This window comes from Schistocerca nitens, chromosome 2 (genome assembly GCF_023898315.1).
Source record: "Schistocerca nitens isolate TAMUIC-IGC-003100 chromosome 2, iqSchNite1.1, whole genome shotgun sequence".
Lineage (NCBI taxonomy): Eukaryota > Metazoa > Arthropoda > Insecta > Orthoptera > Acrididae > Schistocerca > Schistocerca nitens.
Window position 1 is genome coordinate 305,257,015 of NC_064615.1, and position 24,044 is coordinate 305,281,058.

Consider the following 24,044-nt stretch of genomic DNA (forward strand, 5'->3'; position numbering starts at 1 on the left):
GTGACTCTTTTCCTCGGACAAAGACCAATGCTGTGAATTGGATTCGCGGACATGCCATTCACTACCTATTTGGACAAACTGTAGACTCTGTACTAGATTTTTGGACATTCCTCAGTGAGCGTCATTATGTCGTTGTCCGTCACCCAAAATACAGACAATTTTTCTCGAACTTCCTTGGGAGTGCTTTTCACGACCCGCCTCGCAGCTGGAATGTGTTAAGCCAAGAGAGAAGAAGGTTTCCTGTTTGAACCAATGAACATTTCTGAACAATTGAACGGTACACATCAATTTCGAGAAGACATGACTCAACATATTACCAGCGGGGCGCAGAAGGCCTCTGATTAATCACTCAACAAAAATAAACAAAAAAATAAAAATAAAAAATAAAAAAATAAAAATAAAAATAAAATTCAGAAACAGGAAGATTTTGCCTTGTTTGTAAGGATAGCCATCACCTTGATTTCCCATATTTCCCCTGTTATATAGGCAGCTCTCTGGGGTAGGATTAGTCAGGAGCCAGCGCCTGAAGTGGACCAGATTTTTTTTGTTATAGGATGAAAAGTGGCGGTGGCACTTAATTTTTTTTTAGTTCCGTTTTCCTAAGGGGCTTTAAAATAAGAGAGGAAAAATAATACAATAGAGAAAAAAAAGAAAAATAAAATAAAGGAAGGGAAAATGAAAAAAAAGAAAAAAGTGGTTAAGGCGTAAAAAAAGGTACGAGCAGCCATTAGCGGCTCGCCATCTTTTCTTATTTACAACTTTTTTTTAAACAATAAATGAACCAAAAACAATAAAAAACAAAAAAAGTAGTTAGAGCACTTGCCCCAGAAAGGCAAAGGTCCCGAGTTCGAGTCTCGGCTAGGCACATAGTTTTAATCTGCCAGTAAGTTTCACATTAGCGCACACTCCGCTGCAGAGTGAAAATCTCATTGTAGACTGCTTTTATTCTGGTTATTGTTTTCTTTTCACCTCAGAGTTAAGCTATTTTTTAAGACTTGTTTCCCACCTGTCTAAGCCCACACACGCAAAACATTTTTAGAGTAGATTGTTGAAGACAGGAACAGTATCACGGAAATCACGTCGCAGGCAAGTGTACTTATGGAATAGATGCAGGGCAGTGAAGTGCGTGCGACATTACGTGCATGGCGGAAGCTCCCGCCTCAGAGCTGGACATGGTGGACTGCTCGGCTCCCAGCATGCCTAGCGGCCCTGGCAGTCTCTCCGCCGCTGTCGGTCAGATGAGGAGATGCGCCACGAGGTGAAGAGCGCGGGCGACGGCGCGCTCAGCTGCGGGGCCACGCTCTCCGGCTTCCTGCAACACGCCACACACGTAAGCACCACTGCTCAGCGCCTCCGCGGTAGGCAACCGACACCACTGCTGCGCTCCGCGCCGCTGCCTGCTCTGGCCCTCGCAGGCGTACACAGCGACAAACACACACACACACACACACACACACACACACACACACACACACACACACGTACGCACGTGACATGAGGCGAACAAACAAAAAAAAAAATAAAATCTGAAAATCAGTACCTTGGAACAAAGAAGCTGCTTTTTCACCTCCATTTGGTAGCTGCTATTTATCTATCACTGAAATCACTGAAATCTTAACACTACAGAAAAACTCTCGGAAAAGAGAGGCCTTTTAGGGTTATGCGTTACCTCATCCAGATTCCAGACAAAATTTATCTCGAAAAATCACGTCGTGTGCATTTCGAAAGGCTGGAAACACTGTCACATAGTGCAGGGCAACGGAATGTGCAGAGGAACGTGTATCACCTCGAATTACCATGTTACTGTGATGTGTCCTATATGTTTTCCTATAGTCCATTATTTCGATGTTGCTATTACTTTAACACACACTGTATACTATGACGACGACTTCTGTGCACTTTAGTTGCATTTTTACGGTGTTTTTTTTCTCGTACTGTGTACGCTATTAGGGTCAGGCAACTGTGTTTTAGGTGGATAACTCTTTTTTGTTGCACCTGTATCGTGCTTTCATACAATGGCTGAAGGTTGCTGTTATTTTCTCCTGCCCAGTACACTGGCCGCCAGTATGGCTATATTTTGCATTGTTATTTATCTAGTCGCGTAGTATCACAAAACCCTCCATATAGTTCACAAAGTACAAAATAAAAATTTAAAAAGCTGAATAAAATGGGGATCCTCCATTCAATGCCACCCATAGTTTTACAGTCAGGTTCAAGCCTTCCGTCTTACAAGTTGGACCGACCAGCATATTAGTCCAATGTTTGGCTATGTCTCAGATCACGGTTCATCTCACGCTTGTGTCAAAGTTTGAAAGGTGTCCATATCGGCGTGCTTGGCCACTATTTCTGTTTGCCTAAAGCGTTTGTGTCACTTTTCGCCGGCCGAAGTGGCCGTGCGGTTAAAGGCGCTGCAGTCTGGAACCGCAAGACCGCTACGGTCGCAGGTTCGAATCCTGCCTCGGGCATGGATGTTTGTGATGTCCTTAGGTTAGTTAGGTTTAACTAGTTCTACGTTCTAGGGGACTAATGACCTCAGCAGTTGAGTCCCATAGTGCTCAGAGCCATTTGAACCATTTTGTCACTTTTCATCGCATGGCCACAGAGGCATGATTCAGTAGCATGAAGAGGAACAATGGGGACGCGACAAATGTGCATTTAGAAGAATAATCTCACACAAGTAGTGTTTCTGCGAAGGGAACAGGAGATATCAAGTTCTCTATTGCTTGCATGTCCACCACAGATCGGAGCTGGATTTGAGGCGGTTGGTGCCTGAGAGATCCTGGTGCATGTGAGGATGAGAGCTGTTCGTGTACACTGACCACTTACCTAATAGCCGGTGTGTCGACCTTTGACACGGATAACAGTGGCGATGAGTCGTGACATTCAACCAATGAAGCCGTGGTAGGTCACGGGAAGGAGTTTGCACCACATATGCAGTCAAAAGTCACCTAATTCCAGTAAATTGCGCTGCGATGAGCTCTGACGCCACGTTCAATCACATCCCAGATGTGTTCGATTGGGTTCAGATTTGGCGAGATGTGGGGCCAGCACATCAATTGGAACTCGCCACTGTGTTCCTCGAACCACTCCACCACGCTCCTGGCATTGTGACTTGGCGCATTATTTGTTTGAAAAATGCCACTGCCGTCGGGAAACACGATCGTCATGAAGGGGTGTACGTGGCCTGCAACCAGTGCACGATAATCCTTGACCGTCATGGTGCCGTGCACGAGCTCCACTGGATCCATGGGATACGCACGTGAATATTCCCCAGAGCATATTGGAGCCGCCGCCAGCTTGTCTCCGTGCCGCAGTAAAGTGTCAAGGAGCTGTTCCCCTGGAGAAGGATGGATTCGCGCCCTCCCATCTGCACGATGAAGAAGTTATCGGGATTCAGCAGACCATGCAACGCTGTGCCACCGCGCCAACGTGCAGTGCCGATGGTCGCGTCCCCATTTCAGTTGTAGTTGCCGATGTCGTGGTGTTAACATCGGCACTTGTATGTGTCGCCTGCTGCGGATGCCCATCGTTAGGAGTGCTCGGTTCACTGTATGTTCAGACGCACTCGTACTCTGTCCAGCATTAAAGTCCGATTTTAGTTCCGCCTGTCCTATTTTATCAGTCTGCTCAGCCTAGACGTCCGAAATCTGTAAGGACGGGTGGCCGCCCAAGCTACGTCGTCAAGATTGCCTTGGCGTGGAGTCACCTTGGCTTCGTCACGTGTTGAAGATACTCACCACAGTAGTCCTCGAACACCCCACAACTGGTGCAGTTTCCTAAATGCTCTTGCTGAGCCTCCGGGTTATCACAATCTGATCTCGGGCAAACTCAGATACATCGCTGACCTTCCCCATTCTACACACGAACAGCACGCTCACTAATATTAATTGCACCGTGCCTGTGTCTGACTAGCAATCATTTCTCGTCACGTGACGCTGCTATCGCCTGGACGGGTTTATATCGATGGTAGGTCGGTGGCCATAATGTTCTGACTGATGAGTGTATACTTTAGCTGCTTGTAAGGCTCTCAAAAAATGTTCAAATGTGTGTGAAATCTTATGGGACTTAACTGCTAAGGTCATCAGTCCCTAAGCTTACACACTACTTAACCTAAATTATCCTAAGGACAAACACACACACCCATGCTCGAGGGAGGACTCGAACCTCGGATCAGCCGCACAGTCTATGACTGCAGCGCCTGAGACCGCTCGGCTAATCCCGCGCGGTGGCTCTCAAAACTTCAGTAGGTTCGACGTGTCCTTAGCCAGGAAGCCATGTGCAGTGTGTAGGCCACATTATTCTCATTAACTCCCTTAGTGAGACATCTCTAATAGCTACAGGGGCCTGTTATACCAAACTGATGAACAATATTCTGTCACACTTCCAGCAATACCACAGCCGAAGTCCCCAACGCGTCTGTGTCACAGCATCATGAAGTACTTACCAGTTTGGACAAAATAGAATTACGGCTCTCCAGATTCCACTTCGCCCATTCAAGGCGAGATCTCTGCGACAGCATTCGGTCCAGCATTATTGTCAGATATCTGCCTTATATACTGCCCCCTTGCAGGCAGCTATGAGTGTTGTAATTGGATTAGGATGGAGTGTCCATGCAGTGTAATATTTCTACAGAGTATCAAGGTCTTTATTGAGTTTAACCTCAATTTCTTCAGAGGTTTTGCCTTGGCACACTGTAGTCAGATCTTTCTTTCGTACCTGCCCTGCCTGCGCCATCCTGCGCAACTCTGCTGTGACCCACACTGTAAACAAGATGTCTGGCTGAAGCTTCCGCGTTGCCGGACGTCCTCACCTTGTCCACACACTGTCAACAACAAACACACCAGCTTTTCGCTGTTGCTTGAGAACCGGAAATTTCCGTGGATCCTCGGCTGCTGGCGGAGAGTCCTCAGCAATGTAGGTAGTAGATTCAGTAATGAATAAAAACTCTGGAGTCCATATTCCAAGGGGGCGGCAGGGGCCACGAGTGCCCTCTTGCTGCACCTTGCGGAGACCTATGCTTGTACAGTTAGGTACCAACAGCCCAGGGATGGAACTGGACCTAGAACAGGGGCTAAGTGAAAAGTTATTTATTTGTTATATTTTCCTTATTTTGGTGTTATCAAATGGTTCAAATGGCTCTGAGCACTATAGGACTTAACATCTGAGGTCATCAGTCCCCTAGAACTTAGAACTACTTAAACCTAACTAACCTAAGGACATCAAACACATCTATGCGCGAGGCAGGATTCGAACCTGCGACCGTAGCGGTCACGCGGTTCCAGACTTAACGCCTAGAACCGCTCGGCTGGCTTGGTGTTATCTTTATATTGTTTCCGTACTGGACGTATGGCTTGTACCTCTCATATATCTACAATTATTCTGCTAGTTACTGCCGGGTATTACTGCACTAGTTACTCTCAAGGGCATGGCACATGATACTTGTTCTGGTCCCAGTAATTGTGTATTACCTAATTTTCCACTTTCGTGTGAATTATGAGAAGAGTGAGTGGTTACATGCCAGTGCTGCTAGTCTAATCTCACCTCAAGCTGCAGCCTAGGTCTGTAACGCATCCTTGTGCCGTGGCATTCGAGTCGGTGGCGGCCAGTTTGAATCTTGGCAGGGCAAGAAATTTTTCATCGCTAGTATTTGCCCGGCAAGGGAAGGAGAGCTGGGGGCATAAAGTCCCTGATGACCAGAGTCTGACTCAGAATTCGTCATTAAACTCCCAACCTGTCCTCAGTGTCTCGGTGTGTAAGGGCATGTAACAATGGCGACAGTAATCCGTCCGTCGATGGGGTTGTTAACCCCGGTTACCCCTCCTGTGCTATTTTATTTTATTTTACATGTATAGTTCTGTAGGAAAGAACTGAGTAGAAAATGCCCATGGTCATGCAACAAATCAGTACATGAAACTAACACTAGAAAAGTTAATATTAGATAAAATAAAGTGAACACGAATCCAATACAGACGACGTGATGCTGCGTGTATACTAGCATAATCAAAAATATGAGGCAGGAATTAGCTTACTTTTTGTCCAGGAAGTCTCTGGCAGAATTGAAGGAGTGAGCCATGAGGAAATTCTTCAGTTTAGACGTGGAGGTACGAGGAGAACTGCTAAGGTTAGCTTATTGAAATGCAGCACAATACTGCATACCTTTCTGCTAAAAAGTCGAGGAGGTGCGACCTAAACTCAGCTTGGATTTCGCTGCATCAAACTTTTCCACTTTTGTACCAAACCATATTTTGTAGATGTCGACTTCGGTAGTGCTACAATTTTAAAGGAAGGAAGGGAGATTAATTTAACGTTCCGTCGTCAGCGCGGACATTACAGGCGGAGCACAAGCTAAGATTACGAAACGGTGGAGAAGGAAATCGGCCGTGCCCTTTCGAAGGAACAATCCCGGCATTTGCCTGGAGGGATGTAGGATATGACGGAAATCCTAAATCTAGATGGCCGAACGGGGTTTTAAACCATCGTCCTCCAGAATGCGAGTCCAGCATGCTAACCACTGCCCCATGCCGCTTTGGTCTGTCTCACACTGGAAAACAGTTTGTAACAGATAACGAAAAGCATCCGCGATATTTTGAAAACGTAACATACACGTTTATCTATCTTCTTCATTCTACAGCACAAATTAAACGAGAACGTATTTTCTTTATCAGATGTTAATGTGCTACGGAAACGAAGGTTTGTCACAACTTTACAGAAGTCGTACGCACCTGGTTACGCTCAAATGTGGCTCTGAATATACGAGGAGCGAACGATCGCGTTTTGCACTGTGTCGACTGGCAGAAAATGTCGAATCCTGGCTTTTCTTAATTCTTATACCTCTGAGCTGGCTAATCACGTCTGTAATCGTGAATTTATCATTCAATAATGTCATATGGAATAACGTTTTGGTGTACCCATTTTTTAAAAAGAAAGTGCCCAGAGACGTGTTGTAAGAATAACACACGGTGCTCACTCACGGTCGTCTTGTAGACCTGTTTAAGGAGTTGGGTATTCTGACTGCTGCTTCACAGTGTACTTATTCCCACATGAAGTTCGTTGTAAATAATCCACTACAGTTCAAAAGGAACAGTGATTTACGTAATTATAGTACCAGAAGAGAAAACGACATGCTTTACATTAAGGTTGTCTTCAGCACAAAAAGGGGTGCACAATGCCGCAAGTAAAACATTTGATAGTTCATAAAACGTCTGACAGTCAGGAACGTAAAATCTGAAAAGAAACTGAAAAAGTTTCTCCTTGACAGCTCTTTTTTCAATCTACAATATCTGTTATTACGATGTGTAAAAGGCAGTGGGTAGGAATTACTAACTCCCATCTGCATATTTAATAATAATAAAATACTTATGAATCTTCAGCATGTACCCACATTTACAGATTAATTTGCGATGTGAATGTGAAATGTCTCGTTCCACGTTATTAACTATTTATCGTGCAAATGATCCATAGTACATGAAACTAACTAACTAACTAACATCAGCCGAACACTAAAGCATCGCACAGCTTTCGCAAATATTTCAGCGTCTTCTGTGACTTGTGTTGGTAACACGGACCCATCTTTCACAACAGGGACTAGTTAGCACCTCTTGATTATTTTTCGACTCTATTCCTCTCGTCTGGGACTTTAAAATCTCTCGCCTTTCTTTGTACTGCACCGCATATCTCCAACTGATTTCAAACAATTTAGTCCATATCACTCAGGCTGTAGTTTTCACAAGTTCCACAAATGGTATGCAGGTTGCGTACCTCTTCGGTACTCCGCCTCATAGTCCTGTGCTCATGGTCAGAACTGCTCTTGTGTCCTGCTATTACGTCCGAATATAAATACTGCCGGCAGTTTACAAGCTTGAGATATCAGAGTGGTGTTTCGGTAGCACTCCTCTGCTACGTGGCGTCATTCGCATGCGGTGTGGAGGTGCACGGCGTTAACACAGATCTCTCCCGGCCGTCATAAGTTCCGCAGACGCAGGAGCTGCTATTTCTGCTCTCTCGGCGCTGAGTGGACCGCGTTCAGTCCTTCCAGCTTGGAAGTACCGGGAACGGAACCCGGGTCCTCGGCGTGGCAATCAGACACGTTGACCGTCCAGTTATGGAGGCACACCTGTGTTGACAATAGTTAGTGGGCAATCTGATGGTAGGTCTTCTGTGTACAACAGATTTTGTTTAGCAGCTGGAAGTAACTCATAATTACTATACGCCCTAGTACTTTTACATATTCCGAAAGCATTTCGTCGACTCGGGCTAACCGTACTTGAGTGGGTAGCGTCAAATCATTGGGTACACTATTAACCAGCGGGCGTATTACTGGGAGACCTACTCCTCCTTGATGGACATCTGCCTCCCCCCCCCCCCCCCCGTCCCTAATTACGATTCACAGCCCTCTTGCTCCGTTGTACGGATCGTCCAGTTGCTTTTCCCACGTGCCGGCCTTTTCTTTAGAGCCTGTCGCTGTGGCCGAGCGGTTCTGGGCGCTTCAGTCCGGAACCGCGCTGCTGCTACGGTCGCAGGTTCGAACCATGCCCCGGGCATGGATGTGTGTGATGTCCTTAGGTTAGGTTAGGTTTAAGTAGTTCTAAGTCTCGGGGACTGATGACTTCAGATGTTAAGTCTCATAGTGCTTAGAGCCATTTGAACCATTTTCTTCAGAGTTTCAAAATGTTATCGCTTCAGTTAACATTACTGCTTTCCAGCTACTCGAAATTTCATTCGCAGAGTCAGTCGTTCCTCCTGCAGTTTTTACTTGGCATGTGAAACCTTGCTATCTGCAGTATCTAATTTATGAAAGTATGAATACACCAGTCCAAGAAGAAATAATTTAACAATGGTTATGAAGAAAGAAAGTTTTGGAGTAGGGAAGGTATCTTATATTGAACGAAAATGTGCTAAAAATGTCGGCAAGTAACTCTATCCGGAAACTCATTGACCAGCTTAATCTATAAGGGGCAGTCAAATGAAAAAGAGACAGTTGGGAGAAAGCAAGCGAACTGTTTACTATTTCAAAAGAAATCGTTTTAACTGTTTGTACAATTGTTCCGCTGTGAGGCATAGTCATAGTAAAATTTCTGCAGTTGCCTAGTGAACTATGATTGTACCCCGGCGTTATGGCGATTACTTTTGGAATAACAAACATTTTACTTGCTTTGTTTCCTCCTGTCTCGTCTCTGGGTATTGACGGAAGAGATAGACCGTCTGAGGTTTAACTGATAAAGTAAATAAACTACACTGGTTTTCGTATTAAGGGAGGTTTATTTCAGTGAAATTGTTGACCTACGGAGTTTTGAACTGTTAGCTTCTTTTGTCGTTGCCGAGATTTCTGCAGGGATGTAATTGCACGCGCTGTGCTGAGCGCTGGCGGTGTACGTTTTTCGTCTCGGTGATCAGACGCTGGAGTCTTTCCAAGATCGATTAGGTAGCTGCAGGGTGGATATCACTGGCGAGGAGCGGTGGCTGCCTTAATCCTGCGTTGCAGGTCAAGTCGAGGCCGGGTACCCTTAAGGGCAGAGCCTCGCGGTGTCGAGAATTCATTCATGTCTGCAAGGATGCGTTTTCGCAACTGTGCAACACGTCGTGTAATTTGTCTGGCGTATCGCATATCGCTAGAGCGCGTCGGTTCTGGCAGCGGACTTCTGCACATAACGGAGATCGTGGGAACAAACTTGTGAGGGTTACACTGTACGTTCTGAGAGCGTTCGTTACGAGACTTGCCAACAAACACACTACTTCCTGCTCCAAACACATCATCTGACTAAATGTCCAGCACGGTAACAAACATTAAAGGGACTCGGAGACGTAAGAGCAAAGAGCAATATTGTTTCGTGCGGGGAATTTGCGTTCGCAATAGGAAATAGGAAGGGGAAAGGAAAAGAGGTTGGGAGCGGGGGGGGGGGGGGAGGTGGTTGCAGGGACGCATGACTCTGCTGCGGTACTTACGCATCACCACACTCCATCCGGGCGTAAACGGATATAGCTATATATAGCATCTCACAGGTGTATATAACACGTCATTTACAGAACTTTCCGCATCTACGTCTACATCTGCATTCCACAATTATCGTGCACTCTCTGGCGCAGGGTAAATACTGTACTAATGTCATATTGCCACCGCCATCTTGCAAAGTGACTTGTTCCGGTTGTCTAGGGTCCAAGCTATATGGTCTCGAGCGTTGTCCGTGGTGAGAGGTACAGCCTGAAATTTGGTGTTCGCGGCACACTCTTGACATCGTGGGTCTCGGAATATTGAATTCTCTAACGTTTTCCGAAATGGAATGTCCCAGGCGTCTAGCTCCAACTAACATTCCGCTTTCAAAGTCTGATCATTCCCATCGAGCGGCCATAATTACGTCGGAAACATTTTGACACGAATCGCTTCAGTACAGATGACAGCTTCGCCAATGCACTGGCCTTTTATACCTTGTGTACGAGGCACTACCGTCATCTGTATATGTGCATATCGCCATCCCATGACTTCTGTCACCTCAGTGTGTGATTAACGTGATGGGTATACGAGACATGCATAAAAATTCAACCTCGATTTTCTCGAAAAGTACATGCCGTCGCCTGAAAGCCGCTAGCCAGGTACTCGGGGCAGGTTCCTTTGCAGCATACCTAAGACTCATCAAAACCCGTGATTAACAAGTATGATGGTCGCCGTGTAAGTGTGAAGTAAATGATCTGTTAGCTGCCCCATCAGTTCTGTATTCATACCGTGTTCCTTTAATTTTGGAAGGCATTCTATATAGAGGTGCAATGCTGTTAGGGAACAAAATACGAGCTTACCGAGGGTAGAACCAGAACTTCCTAGCAGATGGAGATGGGACTCAACACGTCGTTCGTAACGAGAGGACATATTATATACAACGTGGTAAGCTCTGCGAGGTTTTCCACAGACGATGCTGTTGTTTGCAGGGTCGACCACTGGTGCATGGATTGCCAGCTGACACCGAACCTGAATAAAAGTAACGGACTGCGCATAGATACGCCAAGAGATCCGACGGTAAATCACTGGAAATAGAAACTATAGCAAAATACACAGATGTAAGTGTCCAAAGTGACGTCAAATTGAATGATCACATAAAACTAATCATAAGAAAAGTGCGGGGTAAACAAGAACTCCACTGGCAAAATGTGAGAGGTTGCTCTGCGATATTTTCTGAGTATTTTGGTTCAAGGGACCCGCGTTTTCTTGTGGCTCCTTACAGAGGAATTGCATTTAGTTTCATTCTTCCCACTTGCAGCGGTATTGAATTGAAAATATTGTATCCGCACAGAAGTGCAAATGTCGACGGTACGCGCTGTGCGTTTGTTCGGAAAGAAACTTGTTACGGTACTTGCTCTTCATAACTGTAAGGATTGCTTTAGTCTTGGTCGTTAAGCACGCATTCGTTACGACTCTGTCCCGTCTCGGGTTTGATTTTCCGACAGTGTTAGTTACACGTTAACAGTGATACACAGCAGAACGGGTCGGTTTACCTATAAAGAATCGGCCGATACGCATTCATCTATCAATGCACTGAATGCAGTGGTGCTACGCTCAGCTGTTATCGCAGGCAAACACGTCACAGTAGTTTTGCGTCTGTACATAGCCGCCCGCGAATAACCACAGCCTTTCGTGTCACTACGTTTCGATGGCTGCCTAAAGGCTTTGTCGCTGTTGTGAAAGTATTTTCACAGAAACAAAGATAATTATGGTAACAAAGTCGAATAAATCGTAATTACAAAATTACTCTGTAAAGAACCACGGGAAACGATAGGTCCCTTATACGAAGATATTGAGCAAATATCCCTCAACAACTTCCGAAATTTTGTCGGAGGAGTTCTGTTTCTCGCTATAGGTGTCAGACTGAGATATGCTGGGATAAGAAGAATTGTATTTAATACATTGATGAAAGAAGTGGCTTAGAAAAAACAATGGTTCGGCTGATTTCTGATTTTTACTCGTCGATCTGTGATTCTTCCAGATTAGATTAATGGAAGAGGGAGAGAGAGAAAGAGAGGGAGAGAGAGAGAAAGAGAGAGAGAAAGAGAGAGAGAGAGAGAGAGAAGAGCGGTGCGTCTTCTCTCGGAATCGTTTCGTTAGCGGGAGAGCGTTACAGAAATGCTCAACGAACTGCAATGGGACACGCTACAAGAGAGTTGTAGTGCATTGCAGAGACGTTTACTGTTAGAATTCCACACATCGCAAGATGAGTTGAGCTACACATTGCATTGTTGTACATGCGTCTCTCGGAATGCGCACGACGAGAAATTCGTGAAAGGTAAAACTCAAGCGGTGGCTTACTTCCACGCACCTTTAACGAATGGAACACGAAAAGGGGGAAGGCGACACTACTATACAAAGGACCCTCCGTCACACACCGTAAGGTGTCTTGCGGCGTATAGATGTAGATGGAGACACAGTCTGAGCTTTTCTGACGAAATGCTGTGGTGAAGACTGCTGTCGCACGTGAGAAGAATCCGAATACGGCTGATATGGTGGACGCAGGGAAAATGACGAAAGGAAGCGAGATGTGGGTCTGACGTACACAGAGCGCCAACCGGACAAAGCGCGTGTGGAAATGCGTGTGCCCTGCTCCAGCGTGTCTGGCCTCAATTGCTTTGTTTACGTCTCGAGATGCGCGTCGTTCGCGCCGCGCACGCATTACGCGTGAAGAGGGGGAGGAGATGTTCCACGCGACTGCCGATGCTTGAGTAACGTACAGCGGCCATCCATACGAGTGCACGGGTCACTAGCTGCAGTAAAGCTCCTTTTACGCGATCAACTGACTGCTCGAGACAAGAGCGTATACTGCAGCGTTTCGTTCCCGTACCGACTCTCGTCTGTTTTGAGTAGTCATTTTCGTTTACACGTCAGCGTCAAAAGTGTGAGAGCTTTGAATGGTAAAAGTGACGCTACGAGAGGCTATATTTTTTACGTAAAAATCGAAACATAGTGAGAAAACGTAGGAATGAACAATGACAATAGAGGTTATTAATGAGCAAATCAGAATTCATAGAGGAAGTTCGTGGCGAAGGTCATGTGGTAAATTCTCTGTCCCCTTGCCCGCCTGCTTAGCTGCGTGGTAACATGTTTGCCTATATTACAGCGGGCCCTTGTTCGATTTCCGGCTGGGTTGGAAATTTTCTCCGCTCGTGGGCTGGGTGTTGTGCAGCTGGTTCCGGCGGAGGTTCGAGTCCTCCCTCGGGCATGGGTGTGTGTGTGTTTGTCCTTAGGATACTTTAGGTTAAGTAGTGTGTAAGCTTAGGGACTGATGACCTTAGCAGTTAAGTCCCACAAGATTTCACACACATTTGAACATTTGGGTGTAATGTTGTCCTCGTCATCCTTTCGTCATCATCACCGACACGCAAGTCGTCCAATGTGGCGTCGACTGAAATAAGACTTGCGACGTGGCGGCCGAACTTCCCCGGTTGGGGCCTCCCGGCCAAAAAGGCCACACGTCCATTTCGTTTCTATAATTTTGTACACTCCTGAAAGAATAGGAAAAGTGTCACCCAACCATTTTAGAAAATATACATGTATTTTCTCGAGAAAATGTACACTTGCAAACACATCATACTATATGTAGTACGCTGTAAATAGCGCTATTTTGCTTTATCATCTGTATCTTGTTTTCTTGCTAAGTACCAAATAACAACTAAATTATTTTTCTCGTTCACTAAGTCTGACTTTTTCACAGTTGAAATAATTTTCAATAAAACACGTTTATATATTTACGTTCTTATTCGTGCATAGTGCAGGTTTTTTTCCTCTGTAAAACGTAAATGGTTTTTGCTTCCGGATATTTCGCCTCTCTTGTAGCAGAACACTAACAGGTAGGAAAAAATTTGAGGACGTTGTGTAACTTTTTAATGTGCTACGAAAACAAAGCAAACAGCATAACAAAGATTAAGAAAAGACGAAAGCATAAAATCATTTCTATAGTACGAGTGAGCTTGACCAGAATAGGTTATAAATTCCCGTGTCAGCAGACGCCGCTGTAGTCCTTCGGATGCGCAGCGTGCAGCAAACTCGAAATCTTAGAACTCCGCACTCGGCACGATGTACGGATCATTGAAGTCACAAACACACTCGCGTCGCAGCTGGTTGCTGCTTTACACTCGGGCACGAAAGTCGCACGCACTTCGAGTAGGCGATTTTGGCCAGGAAGTCGCTCATGTAAAACGGGCTAAAGCGATTTGAAGATATGGTGATCATTCATGCCGGCCGAAGTGGCCGTGCGGTTAAAGGCGCTGCAGTCTGGAACCGCAAGACCGCTACGGTCGCAGGTTCGAATCCTGCCTCGGGCATGGATGTTTGTGATGTCCTTAGGTTAGTTAGGTTTAACTAGTTCTAAGTTCTAGGGGACTAATGACCTCAGCAGTTGAGTCCCATAGTGCTCAGAGCCATTTGATCATTCACTTGAGCAGTAATGTGACGTTTGGAGTACGTTATTCTGTGCTAGCAGACCTAGAAAAGGTGAAGCGAGGTCGCGCAGAGGCACTGCTGACAGCTGGGCACACGTTCCGAACAGCTGGCGCACGCACCAGGCACGCGCCTGCGTGAGGAGTCGAGGCCAGTTCAAGAGCGCGCCGGAAGGCAGGTAGCGGCCAGGTGCGGCGCATCGCTTCTCTACGGCTGTACATATGCAGAACAGTACAATCTAGTTTTGAGGACGCGGGTGGTTTTCTACAAACACTGACCGCTCTCCAAAAAGCAAGGAAAAATAACAAGAAAGTGGGTTTGTGCGATAGAAGACAGAACGTTCGGCAAATGGTTCAAATGGCTCTAAGCACTATGGGACTTAACATCTGAGGTCATCAGTCCCCTAGACTTAGAACTACTTAAACCTAACTAACCTAAGGACATCGCACACACCCATGCCCGAGGCAGGATTCAAAAATGGCTCTGAGCACTATGGGACTCAACATCTTAGGTCATAAGTCCCCTAGAACTTTAGAACTACTTAAACCTAACTAACCTAAGGACATCACACACACCCATGCCCGAGGCAGGATTCGAACCTGCGGGTTCCGGACTGCAGCGCCAGAACCGCTAGACCACCGCGGAGGCAGGATTCGAATCTGCGACCGTAGCAGCAGCACGGTTCCCGACTGAAGCGCCTAGAACCGCTCGGCCACAGCCTCCGGCGCGGTCGGCAAAAATCACCTCTTATGCAATCTAAAGATGGATGTGCGGGGATGATAAATTAAAGGGAAGGAACAAACGATATCAGCTGCTGCGTCAACGAGTGAATACGTGTGCCGGACCGGGGTCGAACGCTGGATCTCCTGCTTGCTAGGCACTTGCGTTAACCACTGTGCGATCGAGACACAGTGTTCACCAGAAATGCTCGGACTACCTCGGCACGCTCCCCTGCCGACCCACGTTCTCGACCCAGCGCCAACTATCCGCACTCCCCCCCTCCCACCCCCATGTTCTCCTTGCTTGCTAATTTTAGGTTCCAGCTGGAAGTCGAACGATATTGTACATCCACATTGAAGGTTCTGCATTCATTGTCCATCGACGCGAATCATTTGTACGAATGCGTGGTGTCTGCTCTTTCGGACACCACGCATTCATAAAATAATTAACCTAAATAGATGTTATACAGCGTTTTAGAAGTGATGGTCAATATCCAATGATATGTAAGGAATGATCATTCGAAAAAAAAAAAGAAGTAAACATGGGCTCTAAACCGCGTAGCTTAGGAGTTATGAGCAGTTCTTGAACTTCGATACTGTGAAACAAATCTCGCTGGACTCTGTGGCCGAGCGGTTCTAGGCGCTTTGGTCTGGAACCGCGCTGCTGCAACGGTCGCATCCTGCCTCGGGCATGGGTGTGTGATGTCCTTCGCTTGGTTAGGTTTAAGCGGTTCTAAATTCTAGAAGACTAGTGACCTCAGTTGTTAAGTCCCATAGTGCTCAGAGCCATTTGAACCATTTTGTCTCGGATTCAGCTGCGTGTATCTCTGTTGCGTCCTACAAAGTGACACTTCCAGTTGTGATCCGACGGTCGGATGGTTACATTAACCTTGCCACTTACCTTGCTGCCATTTGAGAGGAGTACGCGTGAGCCGGAACCGTGTTGCAACCTCTCCTTTCTCTCCCGTCGCCATGAAATACGACACTTAAACTCCAGACACAGCCTTCAATGTTGCCTACTGTAGACAGATACGCCTAAGAAACAAATGGTTCAAATGGCTCTGAGCACTATGGGACTTAACATCTGAGGTCATCAGCCCCCTAGAACGTAGAACTACTTAAACCCAACTAACCTAAGGACAGCACACACATCCATGCCCGAGGCAGAATTCGAACCTGCGACCGTAGCGGTCACGCGGTTCCAGACTGAAGCACCTAGAACCGCTCGGCCATACCGGCCGGCGCCTAAGGAACAACTCTCAACTTTGCGAAGCAAAACTACCAGGTTGCGCTAGAAAGGAAACCTTGCCATCAGGCGGCTGAGCCTACCAGTACGGGTTTCCAGTCAACAATGACGTCGATTCCTTGTTTCTACACACGTTACGTCACACGTATCCTTTGAAAACGGACAACGTTTGACACTTGCAACGAATAGACATGGTGAAGAAGGATATTATGAAACCGAGGCAATACTGATACCCTTTTCACAGCATGTATCTGTTACGGCCCACTAGTATCTGCTACGCCTGTAGACCTAAGAAACATCTGTGTTACGGTAACCGCCCCATCGGGCACTACCATTCCGGAAGAAAAGTCAGTCCAATTAAAGGCAACAAGTCGACGTTCTGTGATATTTCTGGATTTGCAGCTATCATATTCAGGTGCAAGAAGATCTTCTTAGAGCAGTTGAGAAGGCAGCAGTGGGAAGATGCCATCATGTGGTATAAGGTACCGGCGACAGATGGCTTATTCGGTAAGAGTATCGTGAGAACGACCGCCTAAATTATGTACCTTCTCTGCGACTGGCTGCTGCGCTGGGAAGTTGCGCCCCAAAACGATAATCATCTACCATTAATATTAGAAAAACTAAGCAGCGCATTCACTTGGATGTCATATTAAAGCATCTCTCGGTAGCTTGCAACCATTCTATTATTTCACAAGTATTAATAACCAGCAAAAAATGGTTCAAATGGCTCTGAGCACTATGGGACTTAACATCTGTGGTCATCAGTCCCCTAGAACTTAGAACTACTTAAACCTAATTAACCTCAGGACATAACACACATCCATGCCCGAGGCAGGATTCGAACCTGCGACCGTAACAGTCGCGCGGTTCCGGACTGCGCGCCTAGAACCGCTAGACCACCGCGGCCGGCTAATAACCAGCAGAATAATAAACAACTGCTAAATGAAAAGGCAGACGAAGCACTTCGGTGATCTTCGGTTCTCGCCTAATTTGGATGGCGGACGAAGTGGCTCGGCTGTAAGATCAGAGCTGGTTCGGCAGCCTCGGAGGACGGATATGTTATCTGCCGCGGTCGGTGTCAGTTAAGACTTTATTACCAATTTATGGTTATTTGGACATATCGTTGAGAACACTGTGATACTTATTATGGAAATACGCTGTTCATTATTTTGTTGAAGAATGGAAATTATTTGTGACTCAAAAGTGGAATTTAATTGTGCAGTTTCTCGTATGCTGCTAATAAAAAGCAAGTGGCATCCCGTATAAACAAACTAATTGAAAATTTAATTAATTCTGACGTATCAGTCCCTCGCTAAGAGTTTCTTACAGCTTCAAGATAACGTATTCACGGCCTACGTGCCTTTTTCTGCGCAGGGGACAACAACTGTAGAGGACTGCAGATTGGTGAACATTTATTAGAACTTATGCATCCCACTCAAGGCGGTGGAAGCAAATTGGCACCACCCCTCGTGTACTCCAATCTTACTACGAATGAGATCAGTGACATGTCGTCTGTGGTAACACAGAGGAGGTATGAAGGAGATAAATTTTCGAGGGAAGGGGTTTATCATACGTACATACAAATATCTACGTCTCACCCTCTCTCTCCCTTTCCTGTTGAAACCGTTTACAAACTTAGTCAAATAATCCAAAGGCTAGAATCAAAGACAAGCAAGCTGCCGTTCTGGTCCCTGCACTGTGGGTATTCTAGTCCCTCGCCCTGAAAACCTTATCTCTATTAATTACGTTTTTCTATTATTCCTAACTATTTTGTTCCCTGTATATCAGCACACGTGCAGCTAGAATTTAGTACAGTTTTAATGTGCTCTTTTTGCTGGGTTTATCCTCAAGAGATTTATTTGTATTTCCGCTCATCTGTTGACACTTACGGAAACTGTCGTCGATATTATTCTCTTCGTCATGGGAAATGGAAGACACCGGACACGCAAAACAATTTAATCACGTTGTTGTGTATTACTACCTTGTATAAATTTGTATGTTTATGTCTCAGTGTAATAGAATTTACTAAGGGAGATGGGAAGGTAAGTTACACATTATCATAGGAGGCCAAATAACTTTTATGGAATGCTGCAGTACAATCCAAAGAGACGCAGTGACCTCACACTATTGTTCAAAGCTCTACGAATCGTTGAATTCCTCGACGACAGAAGGCCGCTCTTTGGTCACGGAGCCATTCGAAAACCGCTGTGTGAACGTCCTAATTGTTGGAAACTCTTTCCCCCGGATGTTCTCCCAGCTTGCTGAAAAGATGGGAATAGCGTTGTGCGAGATCTGGACTGTGTGGCGGGTATCAGCCACGTCTGAGCGGTCAAATTTGTTGGCACTACAATATTTTTGCTCAAAAGAAGAAATTAATGTTTTTAAGCTGGTAATATTGAAGTCGTTGTTATTGAACTAGTGTGTGTAGTGTCTCTGTTTGTATGTCTGTGAAGGACAGTATCCTGAGCGGCGGCGTCGATTACTCCCACAGCGTACGTAATTTCGTGCAAGTAGACAAGTTACCCTCTTGGTGTAGAAGCAGCCGCCGACTCCAACGGTTGCCTGTAAAATTCTTGAAACGTAAGAGAAAGAAAATTTTTATAGGGTCTTCTCCAACTGGAATACTGCATTCGCATATGGTCATTCAATGATTGTCTGCGAGTGAAATGAGGTTTTAGAAGACCGTGTTACTGAATCAGGTTCTACAGCAAACGTCGACCACCAAATTTTCGAATCCTATGCAAGCTTTTCGTACATCACAGAATCTTTTGATCAAAAACAAATACGCGAAATCACCTTTGAAATGCAACAGAATGTATTATGGCTGTTACTGAACTTCACATTAACGTTACATATCGCTTGTGAATCTCCAAAAACTCAAATTATACAATATGGCGGCTAACAACGACCGTTTCATTGCACACACTTCATCATACACGTCCTCTCGTTATCCTGTCTCGCAACAAAGTCCCGTCACATCCCGATTTTCTTACATTTCTTCGCTCGCCGTGGAGCAACGTTAAGTCAAGGAATAAACAGAGTGAGTCACCTAACGTTACCGCTGGATATATTTCGTAAACCACATCAAATACTGACCAACCGATTCCACAGACCGAACGTGAGGAGAGGAGCTAGTGTAATTGTTTAATACAAACCATACAAAAATGCACGGAAGTATGTTTTTTAACACAAACCTACGTTTTTTTAAATGGAACCACGTTAGTTTCGTTAGCACATCTGAACATATAAACAAATACGTAATCCGTGCCGTTTGTTGCATTGTAAAATGTTAATTACATCCGGAGATATTGTAACCTAGAGTTGACGCTTGAAACCTCCGACGTTCAGTTGCGTGTTGTAACAAACACGGGCCACTGTCGGCGAGCAGCATCTGCAGGGACATTTTTACGATGACGACCGTGTTTACGAGTGTGGCTGTAGTGAACTGTTGTGGTTTGGTATAGCTGTCGCAGTGTCCGCATGTAGTGCTTGCTGCTATTGTTATTCTGCATTCGTCTCCGCACGCAGACAAACTGTAGTACACCGTGTTACCAGACGTCTGTGATAGTGTAGTGTTGTAGGAACTGTGACCATGGTGTATTCGAACTCTGAAAAGGCGGAGACGGTACTCATCTATGGCGAGTGTCGACGAAATGCAGCTGAAGCCTGCAGTGTGTATGCAGAACGGTACCCGGACAGAGAGCATCCAACGTGCCGCACATTGCAAAACATCTACCGCCAACTGTATGCAACAGGTATGGTCGTAGCACGCAAACGGGTCCGTAAAAGGCCCGTCACAGGAGAAGCGGGTGCAGTTGGTGTGTTAGCTGCTGTTGCCATGAACCCACACATGAGTACACGGGACATTGCGAGAGCCGGTGGACTGAGTCAAAGTAGTGTCATGCGCATACTGCATCGTCACCGCTTTCACCCGTTTCATGTGTCGCTACATCAGCAATTACATGGTGATGACTTTAATCATCGAGTGCAATTCTGTCAATGGGCATTAACAGAGAATACGTTGCAGTTGTACCTGTTTACCGATGAAGAGGGTTTCACAAACCACGGGGCAGTGAATCTACGGAACATGCATTACTGGTCCGTGGACAATCCTCGCTGGCTCAGACAGGTAGAGCGACAGCGACCGTGGACTGTAAATGTATGGTGCGGAATCATTGGCGACCACCTCATTGGTCCTCACTTCATTGCAGGGGCCCAAACAGCTGCAACATACATCGCGTTTCTACAGAATGATCTGCCAACGTTGCTCGAAAATGTCCCACTGGAAACGCGTCGACGTATGTGGTATCAGCATGATGGAGCACCTGCACATTCCGCTGACCCTTGACAGGATGTTCGACGGGCGTTTCATAGGACGTGGAGGACGCATAAATTGGCCAGCCCGTTCTCTTGATCTTACACCTCTGGACTTCTTTCTGTGGGGTACGTTAAAGGAGAATGTGTACCGTGATGTGCCTACAACCTCAGAGGATATGAAACAACGTATTGTGGCAGCCTGCGGCGACATTACACAAGATGTACTGCGGCGTGTACGACATTCATTACGCCAGAGATTGCAATTGTGTGCAGCAAATGATGGCCACCACATTGAACATCTATTGGCCTGACATGTCAGGACACACTCTATTCCACTCCGTAATTGAAAACGGAAACCACGTGTGTACGTGTACCTCACCCCTCATGGTAATGTACATATGCGTCAGTGAAAAAGACCAATAAAAAGGTGTTAGCATGTGGACGTAATGTGCTGTTCCAGTCTCTTCTGTACCTAAGGTCCATCACAGTTCCCTTTGGATCCCTACGTAATTCGGTGCTCTCCGATACACACGATCGAACAGCGGAGGAGTGGTACTCAAGCGTCAACTTTAGGTTACAATATCTCCGGATGTAATTAACATTTTACAATGCAACAAACGGCACGGATTACGTATTTGTTTATATGTTCAGATGGGCTAACAAAACTAACGATGTTCCATTTAAAAAAACGTAGGTTTGTGTTAAAAAACATACTTCCGTGCATTTTTTGTGGTTTGTATTAACCAGTTACACTAGCCCCTCCCCTCACGTTCGGTCTGTGGAATCGATTCGTCAGTATTTGATGTGGTTTACGAAATATATCCAGCAGTAATGTTAGGTGACTCACTCTGAATATTTCGCTTGCGCAGGCGAAACGCGCCACCTCGCGGTATATATTAACTTTAAACTAATAATAATAGAATGGTCGTTGAACTGATTAGTTGATTGATCTCACGATTCTCACACGGCACTACGGACCAAGGGACATAATGGCACCATGCCATTCTGGCCGCCAGCACGGGCCAAGGGTCATTATAGCACCATGCTATCCTTGCTTGAAGCGACATTGCGCTTGAACCAAACACCATCATTATCATCAGGATTTCCTTCCAGCGAGCCGGATAGGAACTTGGTGAACAATATTCCTCCATTGGCGCCTGCCCTTGCACAGCCCCCCCCCCTCCCCAATCAAACCCCATGCCATTCCCCTCCTCCTGCGATCCTCCTTAACCCGGCTTGCCCATACCCCTCTAGGCCGCACAACTGGTCTCCTTCCTGGTAACCCCATCTCCAAATACTGGCGTGGGGTTCGAGTCGGGTGCATTCGCTTCACGTGACCGAACCACTTCAGCATCAAAGCACTCATCCTATCCTCTGTAGTCAATGTCACCTGCAGGTCTCCCTTTACATAATCATTCCTGGCTCTGTCTCTCCTAGTTTTTTGTAGAGCTGACCTAAGGAACTTCATTTCACGTGCTTGTATTTGACTTTCTTCTCCCTTCTTTATGACACAGGCCTCTTCACAGATTAACCCGTCAGTTGCCGCGCTATTCCACTCGCAAGCTGTGATGCACCCGTTCGTTATCCGTACCGCAGCACGACTGTGTCTGCAAGATACCCGCAGCATGTAGTCTCCTCTGACAATGTGTTACTCATGCTGCGTGGGACGACATGTTCTGAAGTCTCTACGTGTATTAGGGACTGACTTTTTAGATTCTAATTTTCTGCTGTTTTTTTATTGAACACGCGTGACTTTCTGAAAGTTGTCTTCAGTTGCCGGCATTATCTCGCTAGTTAACACGGGGGCGAAAAAGCGTTCACCATTGCGTTTTGCGTGAGTTGTGAGAATTCGTCTAGATAAGAAAGGGCGCCAGCATCTCGACTGGGCAAAAAGGCATTTGGAGGCTTGTGTGTGAGTATGTAGCTTTGTGCGCATGTACTCTGGACGAGTCGCAAAGATGCCTTTGATTCCTCAAACAATTCGAAATGTCAAAACGAGGTATTCAGAAGCGGTAGTACGCAGTGGGGCACAGTGCTCGAGCGGTTCTAGGCGCTACAGTCTGGAACCGCCCTGCTGCTGCGGTCGCAGGTTCGAATCCCGCCTCGGGCATGGATGTGTGTGATGTCCTTAGGTTAGTTAGGTTTAAGTAGTATTACGTCTAGGGGACTGATGACCTCAGATGTTAAGTCCCATAGTGCTTAGAGCCATTTGAACCATTTCGAGTGGGGCACACAATTTTGTTTTATGGTTCTACACATCTGTTCCGAAACCCATTGTACAGTGCATTGCGGATGATATATCATATCAATATTATCGATATCATGTCCTACTCCGTTCGTGTGTTAGGCGAGGGAAAAATGACTGACTGTATGTCTGTCTACGCGGTGTGATGTTTCTTATTCTCATGATCGCTATACGTTATATACGACCATGGAAGCATAGTGGTCACAGGGCCGTACTCCAAAAGAGTTCCGCGAAATTTAGTCAACACGGTTCAGCGAGAACTACGCCGTCTTTCTTCCAAGGATCCCATTTAAGTTACCCGAGCATTTCTGTTACACATTCGGATGGTCCATTAGTAGCTGTTACGATCCTAGCAGCGCGTCTCGGAATTCTTTCGATGTTTGTTGTCATGGTTACTTGATAAAGACTCGAGACACAGGAAAAATACTCGACGATTTGTCGCTCTGGGATCGTCTGTGCTTCTTGCTTAACAGACGCATTGAATTTTCGCAGAACCGTTCTGACAAATCGAAGTCTTTCGAGTGCCGTCCATGGTAGTGATTTTGCGTGATTGCCCTGTTTCATGTCTCTTCTTAACATTCCTAAATACTTATACGCCGTGACGCACTTCAAGTGTTCACTGCTAATCTTGTAATCAGATGCCGTACTGTTTTTTATGTTTTAGGCATTGCCTTATGCAGTATATATCCATATTTAAACATGAAACGTCCCCTTAGAATAATTATACATGACTGTGCTTAAACTGACACACAATATTTTTTAGCGCAACGCAATCTGACTTTCAATAATCCCTACAAAAGAATTGCCCTGACTAACATTAACCTATACCTTTCACAAATCACTTACCTCACAAAAATCTTCGTTACTCAAGCTACTGCAATACAGCGAGCGCCACTACTGCCAGCTAAATAAAAGATTCAAACTACTGAAGGCACTAACTACTGATAAGCACAGTTAGCAAATGAAAGATTTTGATAGAGAACAAACAATGTATTTACCTTAATAGTGTTCAAAAGTCATAATATATATAGCAGTTCATTACATCCATTCTTACAAATGTACTGTTTCTGATGGACACACGTCCAGATCATCCGCTCTCAAAAC

At 45.8% G+C, this 24,044-nt stretch overlaps 1 protein-coding gene across 1 annotated transcript in view; it reads right to left on the bottom strand.

The window, feature by feature from the left end:
• LOC126236069 (sodium-coupled monocarboxylate transporter 1-like) overlaps positions 1–24,044 on the bottom strand; it is a 114,432-nt gene that overhangs the window by 82,081 nt on the left and 8,307 nt on the right. The window contains exon 2 of the mRNA XM_049945123.1: positions 1,139–1,312. Within this exon, the coding sequence (XP_049801080.1) occupies positions 1,139–1,198 (60 nt within the window). The 5' untranslated portion in view covers positions 1,199–1,312. The remainder of the gene's footprint in view (positions 1–1,138; positions 1,313–24,044) is intronic.